Here is a 20,604-nt window from a genome sequence, read left to right as displayed (position 1 = left end):
ACGAATTTTTTTTGGGGACTGAACTCGATCCTTTTATATCCTAGGATATCCTCTAATAGAAAATCCATATCGTGTTATACGAGAGGAACAAAGTATTATTATTCGATGAATATGAAAAATACATAACTACATGAAAATTTTACGTTCTCTAAAAGTAAAAAAAAAAAGAGGAATTTCGAAATAGTTTTAATGACTTGAAAAATTCGTGACATTGAGAGAAAATTAAAATTAAAATACAAATTTGATTCTATTTGCCGCGTAATATTTCATATCAAAATAATGATAAAAATAAAATGATACACGTATAATAGTAATATAAACAATTTTTACAGCAAACTTAATCAATACTTATTTTCATCTTCGCTTGTCGTAGAGAAATGTTTGGATCTTTTCCAAATTGTTTTTTCTGAATCTTCCAAAATTTTTTAGAACGTACAGTAAGAAAATCATGTTTTCAAAATCGCGTTGGAAAATGTTTAGCTTGTATTTCAAAAGAGATTTCCCGCTAAGTTTTCTTTATTTGAAATACTATAGCGAGTCATCGTGGACGTGTAATTCTTCTTGCCGCTTGGAAAGAACCCGTTTCAATCGTCGACTCGACCAAATCGACTAAATTCATAATTGTAAAACTCGAATGGTTAGCCGACGAGAGTAAGACCCGTTACTTTTAACATTTCTACAAGTTGCGAGGGATACTAAGATTTCTTCGAAAGAAGAAGGAGCAGCCTTTTCGAACGCAACGGAATCTATGAAACGTTTTAACGAGTTTTACAACTAAAGTTCCCTACAAATTCATTTTAATTCGTGATACAGTTGCATCAGAGTGACGTGCCGTCTGTCGTCAGATACAAAACGTTGATTCGAAATCATTTAAAGAAAGGAAGAAGATATACCTATGGGATTGGCAAAAGGGTCAACGATCGGGTTCGTTCGTCGAACGACGCGATTCGAGAAACGAATTGCAGAAACACAATGGATTATCGTGCGATCGATCTTCAGATGCCGAGGATGAGCTCACCAATTTTTCATGCACCTACAAACGGTTCTGTCGTCTCTTTCTGTCTACCTGTCTATCTCTCCCTCTCTATCTCTCTTTCTCTCTCTTTCTCTTTATTTCTCTTTATAGATTCGAACGTGTCTTCGAGATCGTGCAGATTTATTTCCACGTGTACTTACGTGAACATATATATATATACGTACGTAAAATACATAGAACGAATTCTCGGTTCTCGAATAAACGAAATGCGAACGAGATAGAAGAGAAGAAGGTGCACCTGCACGGGGATAAATTTAACGATAGTCGTTAAAGTATCGAATTACAGCGATCCAAGATAATTAGCGCGTTGAAAAGCTTCCTGAGAAATCGCGATACGAGACGAACGATCGATTTTTATTGATTTATTTTCTTTTTCTTTTTTATTATTTCCTCTTTTTTCAACGTCCCTTTTATATTAAGGATTCCTTTCTTGATAGGAGAAAAAGGAAAGATACTTCTTATCTCCAGTTACTTCTTTCGTCTGGTATATGGTATACTTACTAGGGAAGGTTGAAAAATAAGAGAAAAAGGAGAGGGAGAAAGAGAGAGAGAGAGAGAGAGAGAGAGAGAGAGAGAGAGAGAGAGAGCGCTTCGAACGGATAGAAATTACGACCGAATCGAATCCCGATTGACGTCGATCACATTTCGCGCTTGGTGAAGGTACGTGCCATGGTAGAACTTATGCCGACTTGAACGTTGTTGGTCCGCTGGTGAGTAGCCTCGATAAGATCCGTATACTTAATTCCTCCTCGCTAAGAGAGATCACTTTTGGAATCTGAGAATGGTACGTGAGTCCCATGTATATTTCGCTTTCCTTTCAATATAAATTCCTTCAACGATGGATAATTCCGTGGAGAGGATAATAAGCCGGGAATCTTGAAGATAGAAGGTTTATCGTCGTAACGAGACGATTCCATCGTCGCGAGAATTAGTTCAACGAACCGTTAACCCTCTTCCTCTTCCTCCCTCTCTTCCTTCTCCTTCTTCTCCTCCTCTTCTTCCTTCTCCTTCTCCTCTTTTTCCTTTTTCTCTGTAAAAAGACGCCCTCCTCCTCGCCGTCATCGTTGTCCTTCGTTCCGACGTTCGTCCCGATCGAAGTCCAGGGTGTTTCGTTGGGAATTTCTTCTCGTGAAAGTCTGTTACTCGGGTTTAATGTATAGCGCGTAAAGCACCAAACGGGCCTTCCGAGTTATGGCCGGGCGTTTTGAAAGGGAACATCGGCCCTCGCTTCGTGCGAACGAGAAGAGAAAGAAATTACGATCTACTCGCTCGCTTGCTCGCGTGCGACCGCGCGATACCTCGTATTTCGTCGATTTGTCCTTTCTCTCTCTCTCTCTCTCTTTCTCTCTCCCTCGCCTCTTCTTCCTTTCTCTTCGCCCTTTTTTTCTTCTCGTTTTTTTTTTTATCTTATTCGTTTTCTTTTTTTCCTTTGCTTTCTTTTTCTCAACGTTTTCCGCTTGGTATACTTTTACGTCCGTGTCTCCATCCTGGTACTCGTCTTATCCATTCCACGACTTCGAAACGAGAAAACGTACGCTCACTGTCGCCCACGAGAATGGACACCGTAAAGAGTTCTTCTCTCGATCGTTCGTTTTCCCTTTGATAAAGGAAAAAGAAATTTGTCCTTACGCGTTGATAATAAACGACGGGACAAGTTGAAATTTTCGAACGTACGAAAAGAAAATTATGTTGCATATATTATACGTCCAATCTTTTTATACATTTTATGTATTTATTGCTCACACTTGTTTCTTTTTTTCTTCTTAAAGACAATTGAATATCTGATAGGAAAAACGTTGTATGTTTTAAATCTGTGTGTTAAAATTTTACGAGTGATTTTTTTTAAACTTTCTCATGGAGTAAATTAATCAGTTGAGGTAGTGACGGATTTTGTTGTATAATTTTTTTCTTTTTTGTATTTTTGGAAAAATTGATTAAGAAGAATGAAAATATTAATTAATAATTATTTTGACTTTGAGAAAGATTAAAACGTTCTTTCGGAAAATTACAAATTTTTTGCATGCAATGTTTTTTGATTACGATTAAATACCAGCCAAGTGTTCAATAATAATACGATACTACCAAATATTATTTATAAGATATGAATTATCAATTAAATTATAATTTAAACAATGTTACTTAATCGTTAACACCCCAAGAATATTACAACATTTTTATTAGCCAGCTTCGAACGTATTTTACGAATTTTGACGTACTATAAAATGTCAGTACATAATTTTTACAAGATATAATAAACAGAAATATTGAAAATAAAAAAAATATGCAGTTGGCAATATTAGTACTTATTAGAGTGTGTTGAATGAAATGAGTTGAATGAAAAATGAATTATACAATTGTGAATTACAATTACGAGGTATAATACGTATAAGATCTACATACATATATCAGTGTTATCAATGCTATATTATTTAATATTTCATTAAATAATTTCTTAAAATAAAGAGTAGAGCGATAAGATACTTCACAGTCATGAGAAAAAATACTTTTATAATTACTACATTGATACTTTTGTTTACTGAAGTAATTAAAAAACTAGAAACAATAATATTCGCATGAAGTAATCGTTATCTATTATTTCAAAATAAATTTAAACAATACGTATCTTGATTTGAAATATAAAATCTTCACGTTTCCATAAACTAACTCCTAGAATAAGAAATGATATAACGATCAAATCCTACATCAGTTTCTGACAAAAAATGAAATGAAATAAAAAATTAAAAACACCATAAATGTGTTAATTGCATTACATTACAAAGAATTAAAACTTGATTTACGAAACCTCTTTTTTTAAATAAATATGATTTAATTTAAAAAAACTTGATTTAACTAAAATTAGATATACACAATCAATATCCTTAGATCTATTGTTAAAGATGAACTACACGTCGAGAAAGTCGAATTGTGAAACGATCTCACGACCAGGTGTTCCCATAAGAAAGGACAACGGTATTGTCATCATGTCGAAGTTTCACGACTTTTCGTATGAATTTTCCTTTCGGTCGACGACCGTCTCCTTCCGGACAAAAACTCGGAACTTTGCCTTTGCGGAAAGAACGGAGAAAGCTATTTCCTCGCTCTACTTTTAATACATCCCACGGAGTCACGCGAATAGATCCGACTAGGCTGATCAACTCGCAGACCGGTCGAACCAATCCTTTCTATTACGTCAAAGTCTGTAGATAAAGATCGTCCCTTTTGAAACGCGTCAAACGATTTCAATCTGAAATGCGATCTCGTTAATGATTTACAGTGATCTCATATGTAATTCTTTGATTGTGGTCTATCAAAAATAATGGGTTAAACAAGATGATCGACGTTGAATAATCTTTTTCATTTTATTTTACTTTCTTCTAAATAAGATTGTTTCTCCATTTCTTGAATGAGATTTTTATTACTGTTTCTCTAATGAATTCTGTTTTCAAATCTTTTTGCTTTCTGTGTTTACTAATTAACGTCTTTAACGAGTCTCTTTTATGAGTTTTATAGGCAGTTCGTTTTGTGATTTTTCTTTTTTTTTTCTTTTCTTTTTCCTAAATTTCTAAGAACATCCAAACAGATTAGTTGACTAATTTATTTATAATATATCTCATAAGATTAAGCAGCTGATTGTAAATTAATTTATATATATATATATACATGTATTTAGATAGATTACGATATATGTAATAAGGTTGTTGTCTTCCGTCTTAAACTTCAATTTATTTTTCTGTTTATTTTATCAAAAATTTTCTATATTTTACTGATCCATAAAACATGTTGGTTGAGATGCGAACATGGTGAAACGAATATATTAATAATTATTAAGTTACAAAATTTTTATTTGAAGATTGTATGAATAAGATAAATTAAGATTCAACCATATTGTAGAACGTCTAAATTTGAACTAATTTCTAGGTACTATATGATCTAAAAAAAAACAAGAAAAATAATTCTTCATAATAAAATTCTGACACTGTTCGAAATTAATTTTTAATCGATAACAATTTTTCTTAGATCATTGATGTTTCTTTAAATAGAATACTATTTTTTTTCATAGTACGATAATTCATAAAAAAATAACTTTAGGGTACTATTTTTCTGACCTTGAGATGGTTTGGAGCAAACAATTGCATTTCAATGAGAAAAATAAAAATTTTACACGTGTCAGTCCAAATAACATATTTCTAAAGTCATGGGATTGCATTTTTTATCTTAAGTGTTGCCTTCAAAAAGTTGCTGATTACTGATGAAAGGAATATGTATATATTATATACTCATTAAATTTTACTCTATACAGCAGACTTACTAAACTGATATAGGATATATAGTTGCATGTCGCTCAGCAATCGAAAAAATAAGTTGTCTGTACAAAATAAAATCCAGCGAGAAAATAAATTTATACTTTACGTTGATTCATTTTAAAATTTATCATGAACAAGTTGGAATTATTGAATAAATTTCATATTATTATTATAATTTTTCCCGTTGGAGATTTAGCGATCATATTGGTTATAATCACTTTTAACATACGATACTCAGCCATTACATTTATTTTGGAAAATAAAAATGACAGTTTTTCCGTAGACTTCCTTATCACAGTAATTTTGCGGCTTCGTCAATAAGTGACCCACTCCTCCACTTCTGAGATACTCAACAGTACCAATCCATATGAGACACTAGGGATAGCACTTTCTATCATCTGTCTTGTTGGTTTACTAAAGATATTTTTTTCTCCTAATCTTCGATAAAAACCAACGAATATTTTTCGATTCATCACATGAAGATTTCACTTGATGAGGATTTACAAGTTTCCCCATATTATTTTTATTGTTATATATTAAATACATTTAATCATTAAACTCTAATATAATTACTTTTAAATCGTTGTTTCCAACAGTTAACATAACGTTATTCGATAATCAAGGTATAGCATGATCAATAAATGAAACCGTTAGAGTAGGAAACACGCGATCTGACAAACAACGAGATCAGTTCGAGTCCAAGTAACGTCTTGTGTCGATAATGTTTCCTGTTAAACATCCTCCTTCCCTTAAAAGAGCCAAACGATCGCGTGACACGAGCAACGGAACATCATCCCCAGGTTGAGCCAACGAGGGCAGAGAATTAATTGGACGGAAAAGACCAAGGAGCAACATAATCGAGCTACGTTAAGTGCTCTCTTAAGCCTCGACCTTCACGATCTTTAATCTGCTCTGCGAGCATTTACGGAATGACGTTAGCAAGTACCACCTCTGGTTCGATAAAAATCTACATGACTGGACGATAATAAAATGACTCCATTATGAGGCCATGTAACTTGTATCGAACGTTTCTGATAATTTCCGATGTGTCTCTCGGTTTGCTACCTGCTCTTGAAAGCAGATATTTTAGAGATGGAATAATTTCGAAAGTAACGAAAGGATTAGCTAAATCATTCTTCACGCTTAGTTCGAACATTCACAGATATTACACCAGCACGACTTTGATTTTTTTCAACGTTGCCAACATACTTGACACTCACCGCAAAGCTTTAGGCGAGGCGTTTGAATTAGTAGGAAGCGATCTTTCCTTTCCGAACGATTTACCTACCCACTCGTCTCGATGACTCGAACTCACTGGCGTAATCGTTTAATCTCTCGCCGATCAAGATTCTACGCAAAAGCCGTAACTGGGTGACGTAACGTTCGACTATTTGATGAAACCGAATCTCACGTTCTTTTTTTCTTTTCTTTCTCTTTATTTTTTTTTTTTTTTTTAACAAACGGAATTAATATGAATGAAACTAAAGAAGAGAGAGAGAGGAAGAAAGAGAAAGATATATAGACGATATATAAGATCCAAAGAGTTAAGGATGAATCCCAGGGACCACACATGTCGAAGGTGTGATCAAAATAGCCGCAAGTTTGAAAGTTAACGATCGAACGCTTGGCCGATGTTCAACAGTGCCGCAAGAGGGGGACACACGTTTAACGGCAGAAACGAGTTTTGAAAAAGTGTGCTTATAAAGTAGCTTCGCAGAGTAGCCCTTAATAAAATCCAATATCACGGTGAAAAGTCGTATGCGAATGATCGGATGAACGATTTATGGTGGACGAATCATGGTATACATATAATATGGCATTTACAAGCGGAGGAGTTAACGGAGAACTCGGATGGTCTTGTTCTTATCCGAGCCTCAGTTAAATCGCATAAAATCGAGATGACGCGGCAATAACATCGCAATAAATAAATCCGTCGAAAAAAACCAGTTTAAGATCGAACTCGAAAGGATTGTAACATATTATTCTATCTCACACTTGTTTATCTTCGACTAATTTATTCTAAAAACCTTTTTCAAATATATAAGGAAGATCCATTAAAATCATATTACAATATTTATAAATTAAAAGTGATTTTATAAAAACACCGATTTAATACTTGCAATAATATTCTACAACAAATTTACTATTATCGAAACATATTACAATTTCGAATCAAATCGCCTAGTTTAATTATTATATACGAATATACAAACAGAACAAAAATTTATTCAATCACACCTGACTTTCCTACAATGTAAAACGCATAAAACAATATATAAGTTATAGATATAGTATTCAGCAATGAATGAAAAAAAAATTAACAAGTCCATTTTACGACTTTACCAATTATAAAATATATCGACTAAGATAAAATAATTAGACGAGTAAGTGAAATTCACTTTTTCGCTTGAATTGTAAATAAAAGGAAAAGATAATTCGAAAGATAAGATAGAACGATTCAAATTCTGATGAGAAAAATAGATAGGGCAGAAAGTTTCACGTGTCTTACGCCACTGAAAAGAACGGTCCATCTCCTGATGCATTCGAGATGCACGCCCGACTCGCATTTTCGTGCGACGTGTCATCGTGATGGCTACCGTTGAGACGGAGTGCATATGCGAGATCGCTCACGACTACCAAGGACCCACGCAAAACTTCTCTCGAGCATGACTCCAACGCCGAACGCCAACGCGGTGTCCTGCTCCAGGCAGCATCATAATTCCAAGTGGAAGAAAAGAGACTTCCTCGTCTTTTTATTATTTTCCTTTTGTAACCACACACACACACGCACACACATATATATTTATTATATATATGATATATATAATATATATTATATATATGTTATATATATATAAATTTTATAAAAAACATTATTATATTTCATAATTCCCTTTTCTCATAATTCATTAATATATCCAGTTTCCAGTCTTTAATCCTATCATTTTATTTTGAATCAAAATAAATTTCACAGACACACATACATACAAATATATATACACATAGGCACTCATCTCCATTTCTTCGATCCCAATCGAACAAAGTCGAGTCGAGTATTGAATATTAAAAAGCGTACGGAAATATTATCGTCTCGTTCTGTCAGTGACAAACGTATCTCTCGATTATCAACACTTATCAAATATCATTATTGAAATGTGTTTTTAAACCGTTCTTAAAACTATCGGGTTTCTTTAAATATACAACGAGTGTCACTTGAAATTAGAAGCGTTATCATTTTTCGGTTACTTTTGATGATAGAAAAAAATTTCTCAGAAAAAAGTATTTATTTATTTATAGCAACATTAAGAAATTTTACTTGAAGATCATATATCCCGATATATGAGGATTATTGACATTTCTTTAAATGGAACTCAATATTTTTCATATATGAAATTTATAATGCGAATAAAGAAAAATTCAAAATATATTACATTAATACTATAAGCTTACTTATCTATACTATTGGTCGTTCAACATATTCAATGGTTTTCAAGTTTATATTCTAATAGCAATATCAATTTGTATTTAACATATACTGTTACTTTAACCTGTTAACCAAGGAAATGGAGTCAACTCGTTAGGAAGATTTTATTTCTCTCGTTATAACGGAATAAATAAATCATTTGTTCCTCACTCCTATTAAAAAGATATTATCATACCTCATGATTCTTTTTTTTTTTACAATTCTTTAATATATTCAAAATTTCCAGTTATCGGTCCTACGATTTTATTTTAAATCAAAATAAATTTCACGTATCCACGTTAAAGAATCTATAATCTCACCGAATAACAGTTTAATAGACTTCTGGAAAAAAATTCTCTATCATCAAAAGTTATCGAGATATACATACATAAATACTTGGAGTTTTAACTGACTCACCCGGTATGTACATATATTTGGATGCAGATTCGCCAACCAACAGGAGAGAGATTTACGTTGCTGAATTATGTTGAAACGAGTTTGACTCGGTCCTCTCTTGCCCAAAGATTCTCCTCCTCTTGGTTCATATGGCACACGATGGTTCCCCGGAATTACACGTACACGCTGAGTTACCAGTCAACGAACCCGACGCGCATTAATTATGTGACGTAACATGTTCCTCGCTTACGAGAGAAAGAGCGAGAGCGAAAGAGTGAGTGAGAGAGAGAGAGAGAGAGACCTATGTACGGATTCTCTCTCCTTCTCTTCATCCTCTTATTTGCCTCTGTGGATCACGGATAAGGGCGTGGTTCTTTTCTTTGGATACTCCCTCGTTCTGCCCCCTCCAAGTACTTTCGTTGGCTCATGTAATTCTTTAGGAAGCGGCACCAAGCATGGAGAACATTAACGAAGTGGATCGTCGTTGGTGCACGACTTACATGCTTCCAACGTAGGTATTGTCCTTTGGTGAATGCATTCGTGTGCATTAATCGAGTAGCAACGACTCGTTCGGCCAGTGTGCTCACGCTGCTCGATTAATTCTCGTGTCTCTTAAAACGCAAGAAAAATGCGTTAGAGCAAGACTGGAAAAGGGAAACGTTGGAGTCGTTAACGTTCTTATAAATTCAAATAAAAAAAAAAAAAAAGAAAAGAAAAGAAGGAAGAAAGAAAGAAAGAAAGAAAGAAAAAGAAATTAACACGAAACGTCGACAAACGTTCTGACGAGGAGACAACGTCGAGTCGGTCGGTGGCCAAATCGAGTCGTAAGATGCTAGAATTTAATGCGGGAAAAGGTAAGGGTATATTAAACCTCCACGTTTGAGAGGAATAACCATGAACGAAGGAAGAACTCACGACGAGCTCTTGGACAAGTGGCAATTAAAAGAGTGTGATTTAGGGGCACGAAAAACGTGATCTTAATGGACGAACCACCCATTTATTTGACTTCTAAACGCGTGATTTCGCGGAAACCTGAGAGCCTTGGCGAGTCGGCGAAGCAAATTCTTTTCTTCTAACAGCGTGCTGGCATGCGAGTTGCACCATCGTCATAGCACCAATGCAACATTCTGGCCATTCATCGTCGGCTAATGCTACCCGTGGAATAGTATCCGATGATCGAGTCTCGCACGTTTAAACGTTAAAAGGAAAACTCCGAAGCAACACCTTTCCAAGCATGAAAAATTTGTCAAATGTCGTACCAACTGTCCTTCTATCCAAGTTCGTCGTATTTCTACGAAGTTTCAAAAGCGTTATATAACGGAATCCTTTTCCTCATTGCGCTCACTCTCTGTGCTTAAGGTTCTCGACGGTGACGTCACATTTTCGGAGAAACTCCAATGTGCAACGTACATAAGATTCACCGTACGTAGGTATTATTATACAACGTAGGTAAGTGAGTAAGTAAGTAAGAAAGTACTAACATACGTATGTATATACTATGTAGTTACGTGGATTGAAACGCGAGCGGCTTGCGTTTGGTCCTGACTTTATTAAGTCTGTACACGGAGGAGGACACGAACGTAATCGAGATCGTATTTTATCTCGGTCCACGGAGCACTGTGAGAGATAAACGTCCGGTGAAATTTATTCAGAGAACGACGAGGAACGATGACGATGACGACAACGACGACGACGACGACGACGACGACGACGACGACGATGATGACGACGACTCCTATGTTATCTTCTCGCTCTGTAGATTCATGAAGATAGATTATGATCGATGATGGGACTCTGAGACGGAAACAGAGCAAGGGAAAGATAAATAAAATAAAAAAGATTTAAGATAGAACGACGTACCAACCATAGTAAGAATGTTGAAATTTTTCTTCTCCCTGTTATGCAAGCCATCCGTTTAACTTTTTAATGATCATAAACTTTGTCTTATATATCCTACCCTTCCTCTACTCTTATTATGCAAAACTACTGACACGCCTACCACGACAAATCTAATTTAACGTACACCGTGATCGAAAATTTCTAATATCCCTCGATCTCTCGAATTTACATTGGATTTATTGTCGAGTTCGTTTATACAGATTTTTATTAACAACTCTGATGGAAAATGTATCTTTCTCTTAGCAAAGATCTTTAAAACGATTACGTTGTACAGATCTTGACGAGAAACACCTTCATTCCTTCTCGCCATCTTCTCTTCTTCTTCTTCTTTTTCTTTTTCTTCTTCTTGCAATTTTATCGCTACATTAAAGCCTAATACTTTATTATTTTCTCCGTTTACTCGTAAAATCGCCGAGGAACTTACCTTCCCGGCCCTTTCCGTAATTCTCCCGTTCCAATTAAAACCTACGAACTCTCGATAATTTACGAACGTCTTCTCGTATATTAGATATTTTAATACTGATTTTGCTCCCGTAGTACGTAGTAAGTACTCACGTATATATCCGTAGCTATATATGTATCTTTCCATGTTTGTGCGATCGTTGCAAAATATTCGCATTAGTCTCTCGGTTATTAGCGTTCGTTGCGAAACTCTTTAATTTTCTTTTTCCCCGTTCCTTAATACAGCTATTCTCATATAATATTATATTCTTAAAGTTCAAAGTCACGGTGTAAATGTTATTTATATTCCTTTTACACGTTCGAAAAGCTTTACGTTCACACTCGATGAATCGTCATCGTTCTCATCGTTCTCATTGTCGTTGTCGTCGTCAAGAAGATAACAAACGATATTAAAACGTTGCTCGTAAGACGATACGAGATCCCTTGACGCATAATGTCATCGATCTTGATCCTCTCTCAGGAATAACGACTGCGATTGTATTCGAAGATTCGGGATATGGTTGGTTGGGCCATCGATGAATAAAAAATCTGGGACGATCTTTTCGTATCTCGATACGTACGATCCATTTCGATGATTTATCGGCGATTGTTCGTCCGAAACGCGTCCGTCACCGTCTTCCTTGTACGCAACGTACGATCGTCCTAAATTTTTCGCCGGATGAAATCGAATTACGATCGTATTTATATCGAACCGATCTTTCGAAGCTCCTCTAAAATCGTGATTTTTATTTTCGTGTATTGAGAAATCTTTTGATTCATCCAAATGTTAACATGTTTACCGCCCAAACGATTTTTCTACGTGTCACTTTGCGAGTCAAAGTAAAATTTCCAATTTAATAATTATATACGTGTAATATGATTAAATGAGAGTGTACTCCTATCAATAGCGCGTTTATTTTATCGATATAATCAATTCGGTTACTCTTAACAATTCATGAGTCGACTAAAAATGTTAAACTTTTCAAACAAAAGTTACAGAAATTTAGGACACAAAAAAAGGAACATCGTATTATAAGGATAACAACAGTCAATCCCACATTTTATTTATATCTACTGTTTAAATACAGTTCGTCAAAAAATCTAATGATCGTAAAATATCACGTTTGTTAACGTCTGGATCAGTGTAAATAATATTATTTACATATACTTTATAAGCATACAAATAAAACGTTTTTCTATTTATAGTTTCGTTATTCCATTTGTATAAAAAACAAACATTATTAACAAGAATCATTAATTAAGACCCTTTTTATTTTAGATGTTTGCCTTACTTCCAATTTTTTATCGAATAACATTATAGTAATTAATTTTACGATTGTAGTAGACACCGGTCATTGATCAATATCTACTATGGCTCCACCACTGACAATGAGAATATAGGAGGTGGTTACGGATAACCACCGTGACAGTCAATATGTTAAACATCACCGAAATGAAAGATTGACGTAATGGAGCTGGCTCAATCGGTAGTAACGAAGGCGTGGCATACAAGATCGGGCACGTTCTTGCTTCTCAACACCCCTTAACGTAGTCTAACTCCTGAAGAGAACAATGTATCGACTTCGTCGATCATGCTAATGCTGTCATTAACGCCGATTATTGCTTCTCCACCTCCTCCTCCTCCTTCTCCTCCTGCCACGGCGCCCGTACTTTGATTCTCTCTCTTACTTAAAGGTTAAGTAACCAGTCCTATGAAGTTTCCATGGACTTTATCGTCTCAACCGACACGCCTTCCATCCAGTTCTACAAGCTCACGCTTACCGGCAGATAATGTAATTCAATCCGCGAACAAATTGATTCTTATGGTATGTACATACTACCTGTACGCGAACCATGTTCGCACCCGAGCCGAGCAAAGCTTTCCAAGAATTTCATACCTGATATACCCTGCCTTTTAAATTCGTCGCTTCGTAATCCATCGTTTAAAAGGCCTCGCATGCATTTATTCTCAACGATATAATCGCGTTTGCTTTGCTCTTTATATAACTCGATATATCTGGACCAACCGATCTTCCTTAACTATTTTTGATCGTTACATTTGTACATTAATCTTGTCAGATTTTACCTTACTTTTCGTTACACCTTGATTTATTTCTAAAGTTTAACGATATACGATTTGTAGCTGGTCTTAATTCGACTAAAGACGTAACTTAAGAACTTAGAGATGGTAGATCGTAAAACTCTTACTTCGATAAAATATATTAGAAATAATACATGTATAAAATACGATTGGGTGAGTCATTTAAACCCGAGAACGTGAATATCTTGATAACTTTTGATGATGATGACGATGATAATGAGGACCTTCTTTGGGAAGAATATATTTGATTCGAAGAGACTGATGTAGTAAGAATTCAAAATTTTACCTAAAGGCTATCTTAAATTTATTATCTGATGTATAAAAATCGTTGACATTTTTCTTTTTTTAATTTTTGGATTATATAGAAGTTATAAATCTAGGTAAATTTAAGGCACACTAAATTTCTCTTATTGTCTATTATTACGAATGGAAATAATCCCTTTCGAAATTTATCGATTCAACCGATTTAATTATCATTATATGTTGTTATTTAACGAGTATTATTTAACAATCACCATTCATCAAGGATATTTAATTATATCTCATATTTTCAATTATGAATATGAATATCTCAATTAATTATATATATACGATAAATACAGATAAAAATACAATTCTAGTAAGTGAAGAATTAGCACAGTGAAATCTACTCACTGCCATTGAATGCGATGGTAAAGACTTTTTTTGTCGTAAAACTTTTATGAAAGCGTTACCGTGATGATATAAAACTGGCACGATATATTATTCGTAATATATAAATGTACATATACTAATTTTATTACAACAATATTTAAATATATTTAAAAATAATTATAAAATTTAATGAAAAAAGAAACAAACAAACGTACAAATAGTACGAAAATATAGAAAAATATACGGAAAGCATAAAGCTCACGATGATTTATTTTGTCTGCGTCGTAGGTGTATCCCGGATGGCGGGGACGTCGGTTACACGATGACGGAATTGCAACCGTCGCCACCAGGATATCGTGTACAGGATGAGGCCCCAGGTCCACCTTCCTGTCCCTCGGGGACCTACAAGTATACGAACCACGGGCATGACAACGAGACTACCAATTTCAAGGGTACCACGTCGTATACTCAGGAAGGCTATGGCCTTAAGAAGAGTCCGTCCAGGACGGTGCCGTCTAACCAATACTATCGTCGCAGAAACGACGGCAGGAGGTCAACGGAAAACGAACACGAAGGCAATAACAACGTCGGCAACAAAAAGACAGCGATTGCCGGTTACAACGAGAATAACAAGAAAAATACTCCGGGCTATAAGAACGACAGCGGGTACACGTCTATTTAAATATTATCTTTAATAATCACCTTCTCGTTAATTCGATGTATATCTATAAATATTTATCCTTGATCGAGTAGAGAGTAGAGAATTAAATTTCAAGAAGAGCCTAACCTACATATCCGATAATTGCTAGCAAGTGGAATGAACTTTAGATCGGTCGAGTTATAGTTCACGTAAAAAAGAATCTCTTGGAATGAAGAAGAATCGAGTAGTCGATAAATGAACGATTTCTACTCTCTTTTTCATCTCGTAGTCTTCGCGTTCGCTTACATAATCCAGGAATCATCGCGGTAGGACGTAATTTGTCTTATGATAATTTCGCTTGTTAAGGTCGTTATTCCAGTATTAATAACATTGAAACCGAGGAGGAAAGAAAAGTCAAGATAATTGTAGGTCGGTCTACGGTCTCCGTCCTGCTGCGCTTCCAGTTACATCGAACTTATTGACTATTCCATAAATTATGCGGCGTGCACATATCCTGGTAATAAAGTGGTTCAATGACACCGTATAAGAACGCGCTCGCTCGCTGTCGGGATTACCACGTATCATAAGTGATTCATCGCGTTAAGCGCTAATAACAAGTCTCGTCGTATTCATTCGTATTTGTTCCCACGCAGAACGATGCAAAGACGTCGCTTTATTGTAGTGTTTATGTTCTCTTCGAAATTGATTGCTTTTCGCACAAAGGCATAATCGATATTCGAAATGAATTATATGAATTTATCAATTATATGTTTTGCCGGTATTCGCTTGATAAACGATTCGTCAATGACATTGATGATTATACATCGTTCTCTCGTGCAAGCTCGATATTTATTACTAATTAATATCCTTTCATTTTTATTCTTCGTTAAAATCGACTCGAATGATATGTAAAAAAAAAAAAAGAAAGAAAAAGAAAGAAAGAAACACAACAACTCTTGAATCTGTTAGGTATAGCGAGACTCTTGGATTCGACAGTTTCACTCTTGCTCTCAACGAAAGGGACGAAGCTTCGCCACCGCCAACACCACCGGTCAGAGACGCGTCCAGTCTCAAAGGTGTCTGCTATGGTCCAGGTCACGAAAAATATCCATCTTGGCCAAGCGCCCCGGAACGACATCCTGACGAAGACATTCACAATTTAAGTCACAACGGATCGCACCGTTCCAAATCTTGGACCGATCACACCAATTATCCGAAAGAGAAACCAGCTCAATATACCAGACCTCATACAAAGAGACCTAATCCAGCCTTCACTCAGCAGGTAATTCTATTGGTACATTTATTCCCAGCTTTCCTATACGTTCGTTTCTTTCAATTTTTACACATTCAATTACAACACAAGCCGAGTGATATTTGCATAAATCATCAGATAAGTAGTATCCACAGTTTTATAATCCCAAGGTTGTATAAGTTATTACCAAGAAGTATATTGAAGAATTCTTATCGAAAAACGTCAACGTATATTCAAGAAGAATTTCTATTGTTCGATGATACTTTGATTACCAAACTTTGCTTAAATAATCCGCTCTGTTTACATCAGCCAAACTGCTGGAATTGTTTCTCGAGGTTCATGAAACTCGCTACGTCAGTTGTTTTCAGACCGTTGTCGAGTCTCGGTAAAAAGAAGATATCCTTCCACCGTAATATCCGACCGCTATCGTTTACTCGCTGTTAATATCGGGATATATAGAACCTTTCGTATATTGAGTCACAATACCGCAAAACTTTCGTCAATTTTACCTGCTTCGAAAGCGTCGATTAAATCTCTACACGCACATTCTCCTTTCTCTCGATGACGTAATCACACGCTAGAAACATCGTCATCGGCTAAAAGTGAATCCACAGTTTGGGAGCAAACTGTCTCTTTGCTCGACTCTCCGATCGCGCGTCTCTGCAATTAGATATAGACTTAGTGCTTCTCTTTGTTACACTGATGTAGCAAAGACACCTCTGGTTGAGTAGGATGACTAAGAGATAGCTTGGTTGTAGATAAAATAAACAAGTAAATCGTATCGGCTTGAAAGCCTTTGATCGCTCAAGGAAAGTTTAGTACAGCACGAGCTAACACGAGTGTCTCTTTTACAGCTGAAAACGGTTATGGAACGTTGTGAGAAAATACCAGCGGAGACTTTCGAGTCGCGTAACAGAAAGAGCGTCGAGGATGAGCCACGTTTGTGGCCTCGCGTAGATCGCGAAGGCAAGGCATTAGGAGACGCGGAATACGTCGTTCCATCGCCACCGGAAAGAGAACAACAATCGGCTCAGACTCTTAGCCATGCGGATCTCGAAGCTTACGTTAGAAGCTATCAAGATCCTCAAGTATCCCAGGTAATTTATTTCAATCTTTATTCCTGATATTACAAAAAATAATACACGAGTTTTTCAAAGAAATTTTATATTGACAAATTATCTCTATTTTATTCGAATTAGGTGGATTTGTACAGAGAAACGGCATTAACGCAAGCGGGTTTGGAAGAATACACGAGGGTCCAGCATTCGCAACAGGCCAGTTACGCACAATCCGAAGGCTATCACAGTTACGTTTCCAGCGTGGATTCCACGACCAATACACCTTTTCTCGACAGGTAACTTCAATGTGTTGTAATTTATATAACTGTGATGTATCGATCTGTTTCAATGAAATCATCATCTTACGCAGACTTCGAAGAGACAGCGAAGCCGTGGCGCAAAGATCTACTCCTTCTTGGGAAGATACTTCGAGAGAGGGCAGAGACAGTGTGGTGACAACGTCTAGCGGAAGTGCTTCCAGTAGTGAAACGTTAAAATGGCACGGTTCGATGTCCGACGTCAGCGTTTCTAGTGGTTTACCAGCGAGACAGAGTACTTCGGACAGGTGGCATCATGGCTCGATGTCCGACGTCAGTAGCGTCAATGGTGGGATGATGACTCAGAAATCGAGTAACGTCTGTCATGAGAAGTGGCAAGATTCTATGAGTGACGTCAGTACGAGCGGTTTATCGCCAACGACGAAAGGAAGGCACAGTGAAAAGTGGCCGGACAAATGGCAGGCTTCTATGAACGATCGAAATAAACAAGCACAGACTAGAGCGAGTTTACCAGCAGTTATAGGACACTGCGTGGCTTCTGCTTCTGTCGGAGACATTTGTCAATCATCGACCGTTCGAGACAGCAATTGGCAAGAATCTAGTATCGACGAAGATTCTCTCGATAGATCGCAAAGTAGCCATCCGTGGGATGGTTCTGTTACATTGGACGGTGATAAATACAGATCGGTCTCTCAACCCATGCCGCAAAGTCCAACCAGACAAGTTGTGCCTACGAGTCCACAAAGTCCTGACGGATGGGATCCTCTTCATGGATCCATGTCCGATGTTAGCCAATCGAACGGCGTACAGTGCAACAAACAGTTAATCGCTTATAGCGCTAGGGTACAGACACCGCAACGACATCTTTCAGAGAGTGTATTGTACTTGGATCGCGAACGTAATCAACGAAAATTGTATCCAATTAGTACTACACAGCCGCAGGAATCACCACAATCTTCTAGGTATTAATATTAAGTGTTTTTTAACTACATCGATTCGAGATGTATTCTCGTACAAACGTTTAATCTTAATTCTCATTTCTAGAATGGCACCCACATCACCGCAGCAGTCTCCATTGTCGGTAGCTGAACGTATAAGCGAGTTGGAGAAACAACAACAACAGCAACAACAGATGCGTTATACATATTTGGATCCTGAGAAACGACACAGAGTTTCTGACCCGACTTTGAAAGCTATTCAGAAGAAAGCACTATTATCTTTTTACGAAAGACATCATCAAGCGTCCTGGAGATCAGAACCGCAGTTAGCTCAAGGCTCAGGGACCTCTCCGCAGAGTCCTCCGCCGCAACCGCCACCACGACCTAGACCATCCTCGTCGAGACGTGCCAGTTCTGCGTCTGATTATGCGAGTGGCACGTGGAGAGAGAATTCTGGTAGAGGACAAAATCAAGGAAATTCAGATCTACCGAGTCCTAAGCATCAGCATAGTAACAGTTGCGGCAGTCTTTCTACAGATTTATTGGGTCCAGTTATTGTTGGACCTGCTATATCCATCGACGATTGGGTTCCAGAAAGACCACCCAAGAAACCTCATCTTAGGAATGTTTACAACGACCGCGTTCCTAGTCCTGATTTACCACCACCGTCGCCGCCGACAGTGACAGAAAGCGAGGTCCATGAATGTGACGACCCTTTACCACCTCCACCACCCGAACTCAGCGAAGATTGTTATCCAGATAGTACACGAAAAACCAGTTCGGCTCACCATCAACTCGAGGAAGGAAAGATACATCGCGAGAGATCCTGCGAGCGACATAAGTCGGAAAGACATTCGATGAGAAGATCGAAACATAGCAGCAAACGAGATCTCGATAAAACATCTGGCAAATCCTCACCGAATTCCCCGACAACGAAAATCTCTTCGCAGGAACAAGATCAGCATCAATTTGTAAGAACTCCAACGACGCTGAAACACGTAGATACCGAAATGGTCCATGAAAATGGCATTTCCCCGGGTTTTGCCACTCACAGAATGATGACAACTGGTCGTTCGAGTTTGAGATATCCTTCTACTCAAAAACTTATGGTAAACGGAAGAATAGCCAGTACGAGAAGAATATCCGAAGAAAGACCGTTCACAGCTAGACCACCTGCGCAATTACCCGATCTCATATCTCAGCGTTATAGCGATTCTGGAAATCAACGACCAGCTCCTCAAGTTCCTGTTGAACCACGTATCATTCGACAAGAATCGATGAGAGTCGAAAGCACGAGGATCGATGCATCTGGATTACTACGCAACGATTCTGGTCAGAGATTGGAATCATCATCGGGACAGAGGCCGCAGCCTCAAGTACCTAAGAATACCGATAAAAATGGTTCGACGAATCAATCGAATCATCAACAATCAAGACCAAATTATTTACCTGTGCCGGAGAATTCCAAAAGTCATAGCTTTTCTATCGGCAGTCCCGTTAACATGGGATACGAGCTTGGTTCAAAACTTTATTCCCCAGACGCCAGCCCACAGAAATATCACGAACCACCGAAATACATGTCCAATCATTATTCTCGTCACAGCGACACACCGCAAAGAAACTATTACGCTCTACCACCGAAATATATCGACGCGCCGAAACAAAAACCACAGCCTCAGTGTCCTACGGATCGGTACAGCGCTTCCTCGCCCAGTTCTCCACCTCCACCTTTAGCTCCGAGACAAAATACACCTGGAAGGAAATCCTTGCCACCACCTCCAAGGCCAGCTCCGCCTCACGCTATTCAAGGGTAAGTTCTATTTTCTATTAGCAAACAATGAGCATAATTATCGTAATTAATTATACGAGTGGAAGTATTACTTTTTCTTCTAAGATTTGACCAAATGCATATTTATCTTTTCTAATCGTTAAAAAAGACTTCTTTCGATCCACGTTATACATAGTTGTCCTCATAATTGTAAGAAGCATAAGTGCGTAAGTGCAACGTGACTGAATAACGAACAACGGTGTCGTCTATTATATTTTTTAAAACCTAGTATGTCTAGTCCGGCGATCGATCAATTAAATTAAAGATCCCTCCTCGTGACTTATTAACGATCCGTGAAAGTCTCTAAATCGTTCGAGCAACATTTGACGATCACATC

General features: G+C 37.1%; 1 protein-coding gene across 5 annotated transcripts in view; it reads left to right on the top strand.

Annotated features, from left to right (window-relative positions):
* LOC127071817 (serine/arginine repetitive matrix protein 2) overlaps positions 1–20,604 on the top strand; it is a 243,704-nt gene that overhangs the window by 165,808 nt on the left and 57,292 nt on the right. For 4 of the 5 annotated variants that reach the window (XM_051011520.1, XM_051011524.1, XM_051011522.1 and 1 more), the window contains 6 exons: positions 14,562–14,939; positions 15,883–16,195; positions 17,020–17,262; positions 17,365–17,519; positions 17,594–18,463; positions 18,546–20,249. In XM_051011520.1, the coding sequence (XP_050867477.1) occupies positions 14,562–14,939; positions 15,883–16,195; positions 17,020–17,262; positions 17,365–17,519; positions 17,594–18,463; positions 18,546–20,249 (3,663 nt within the window). The remainder of the gene's footprint in view (positions 1–14,561; positions 14,940–15,882; positions 16,196–17,019; positions 17,263–17,364; positions 17,520–17,593; positions 18,464–18,545; positions 20,250–20,604) is intronic. The other variant, XM_051011521.1, reaches the window with a different exon arrangement.

This window comes from Vespula vulgaris, chromosome 23, assembly GCF_905475345.1.
Source record: "Vespula vulgaris chromosome 23, iyVesVulg1.1, whole genome shotgun sequence".
In the NCBI taxonomy this organism is placed as follows: domain Eukaryota; kingdom Metazoa; phylum Arthropoda; class Insecta; order Hymenoptera; family Vespidae; genus Vespula; species Vespula vulgaris.
The sequence above is the reverse complement of the archived record's forward strand: the minus strand, read 5'-3'. Positions and strand labels throughout refer to the sequence as shown.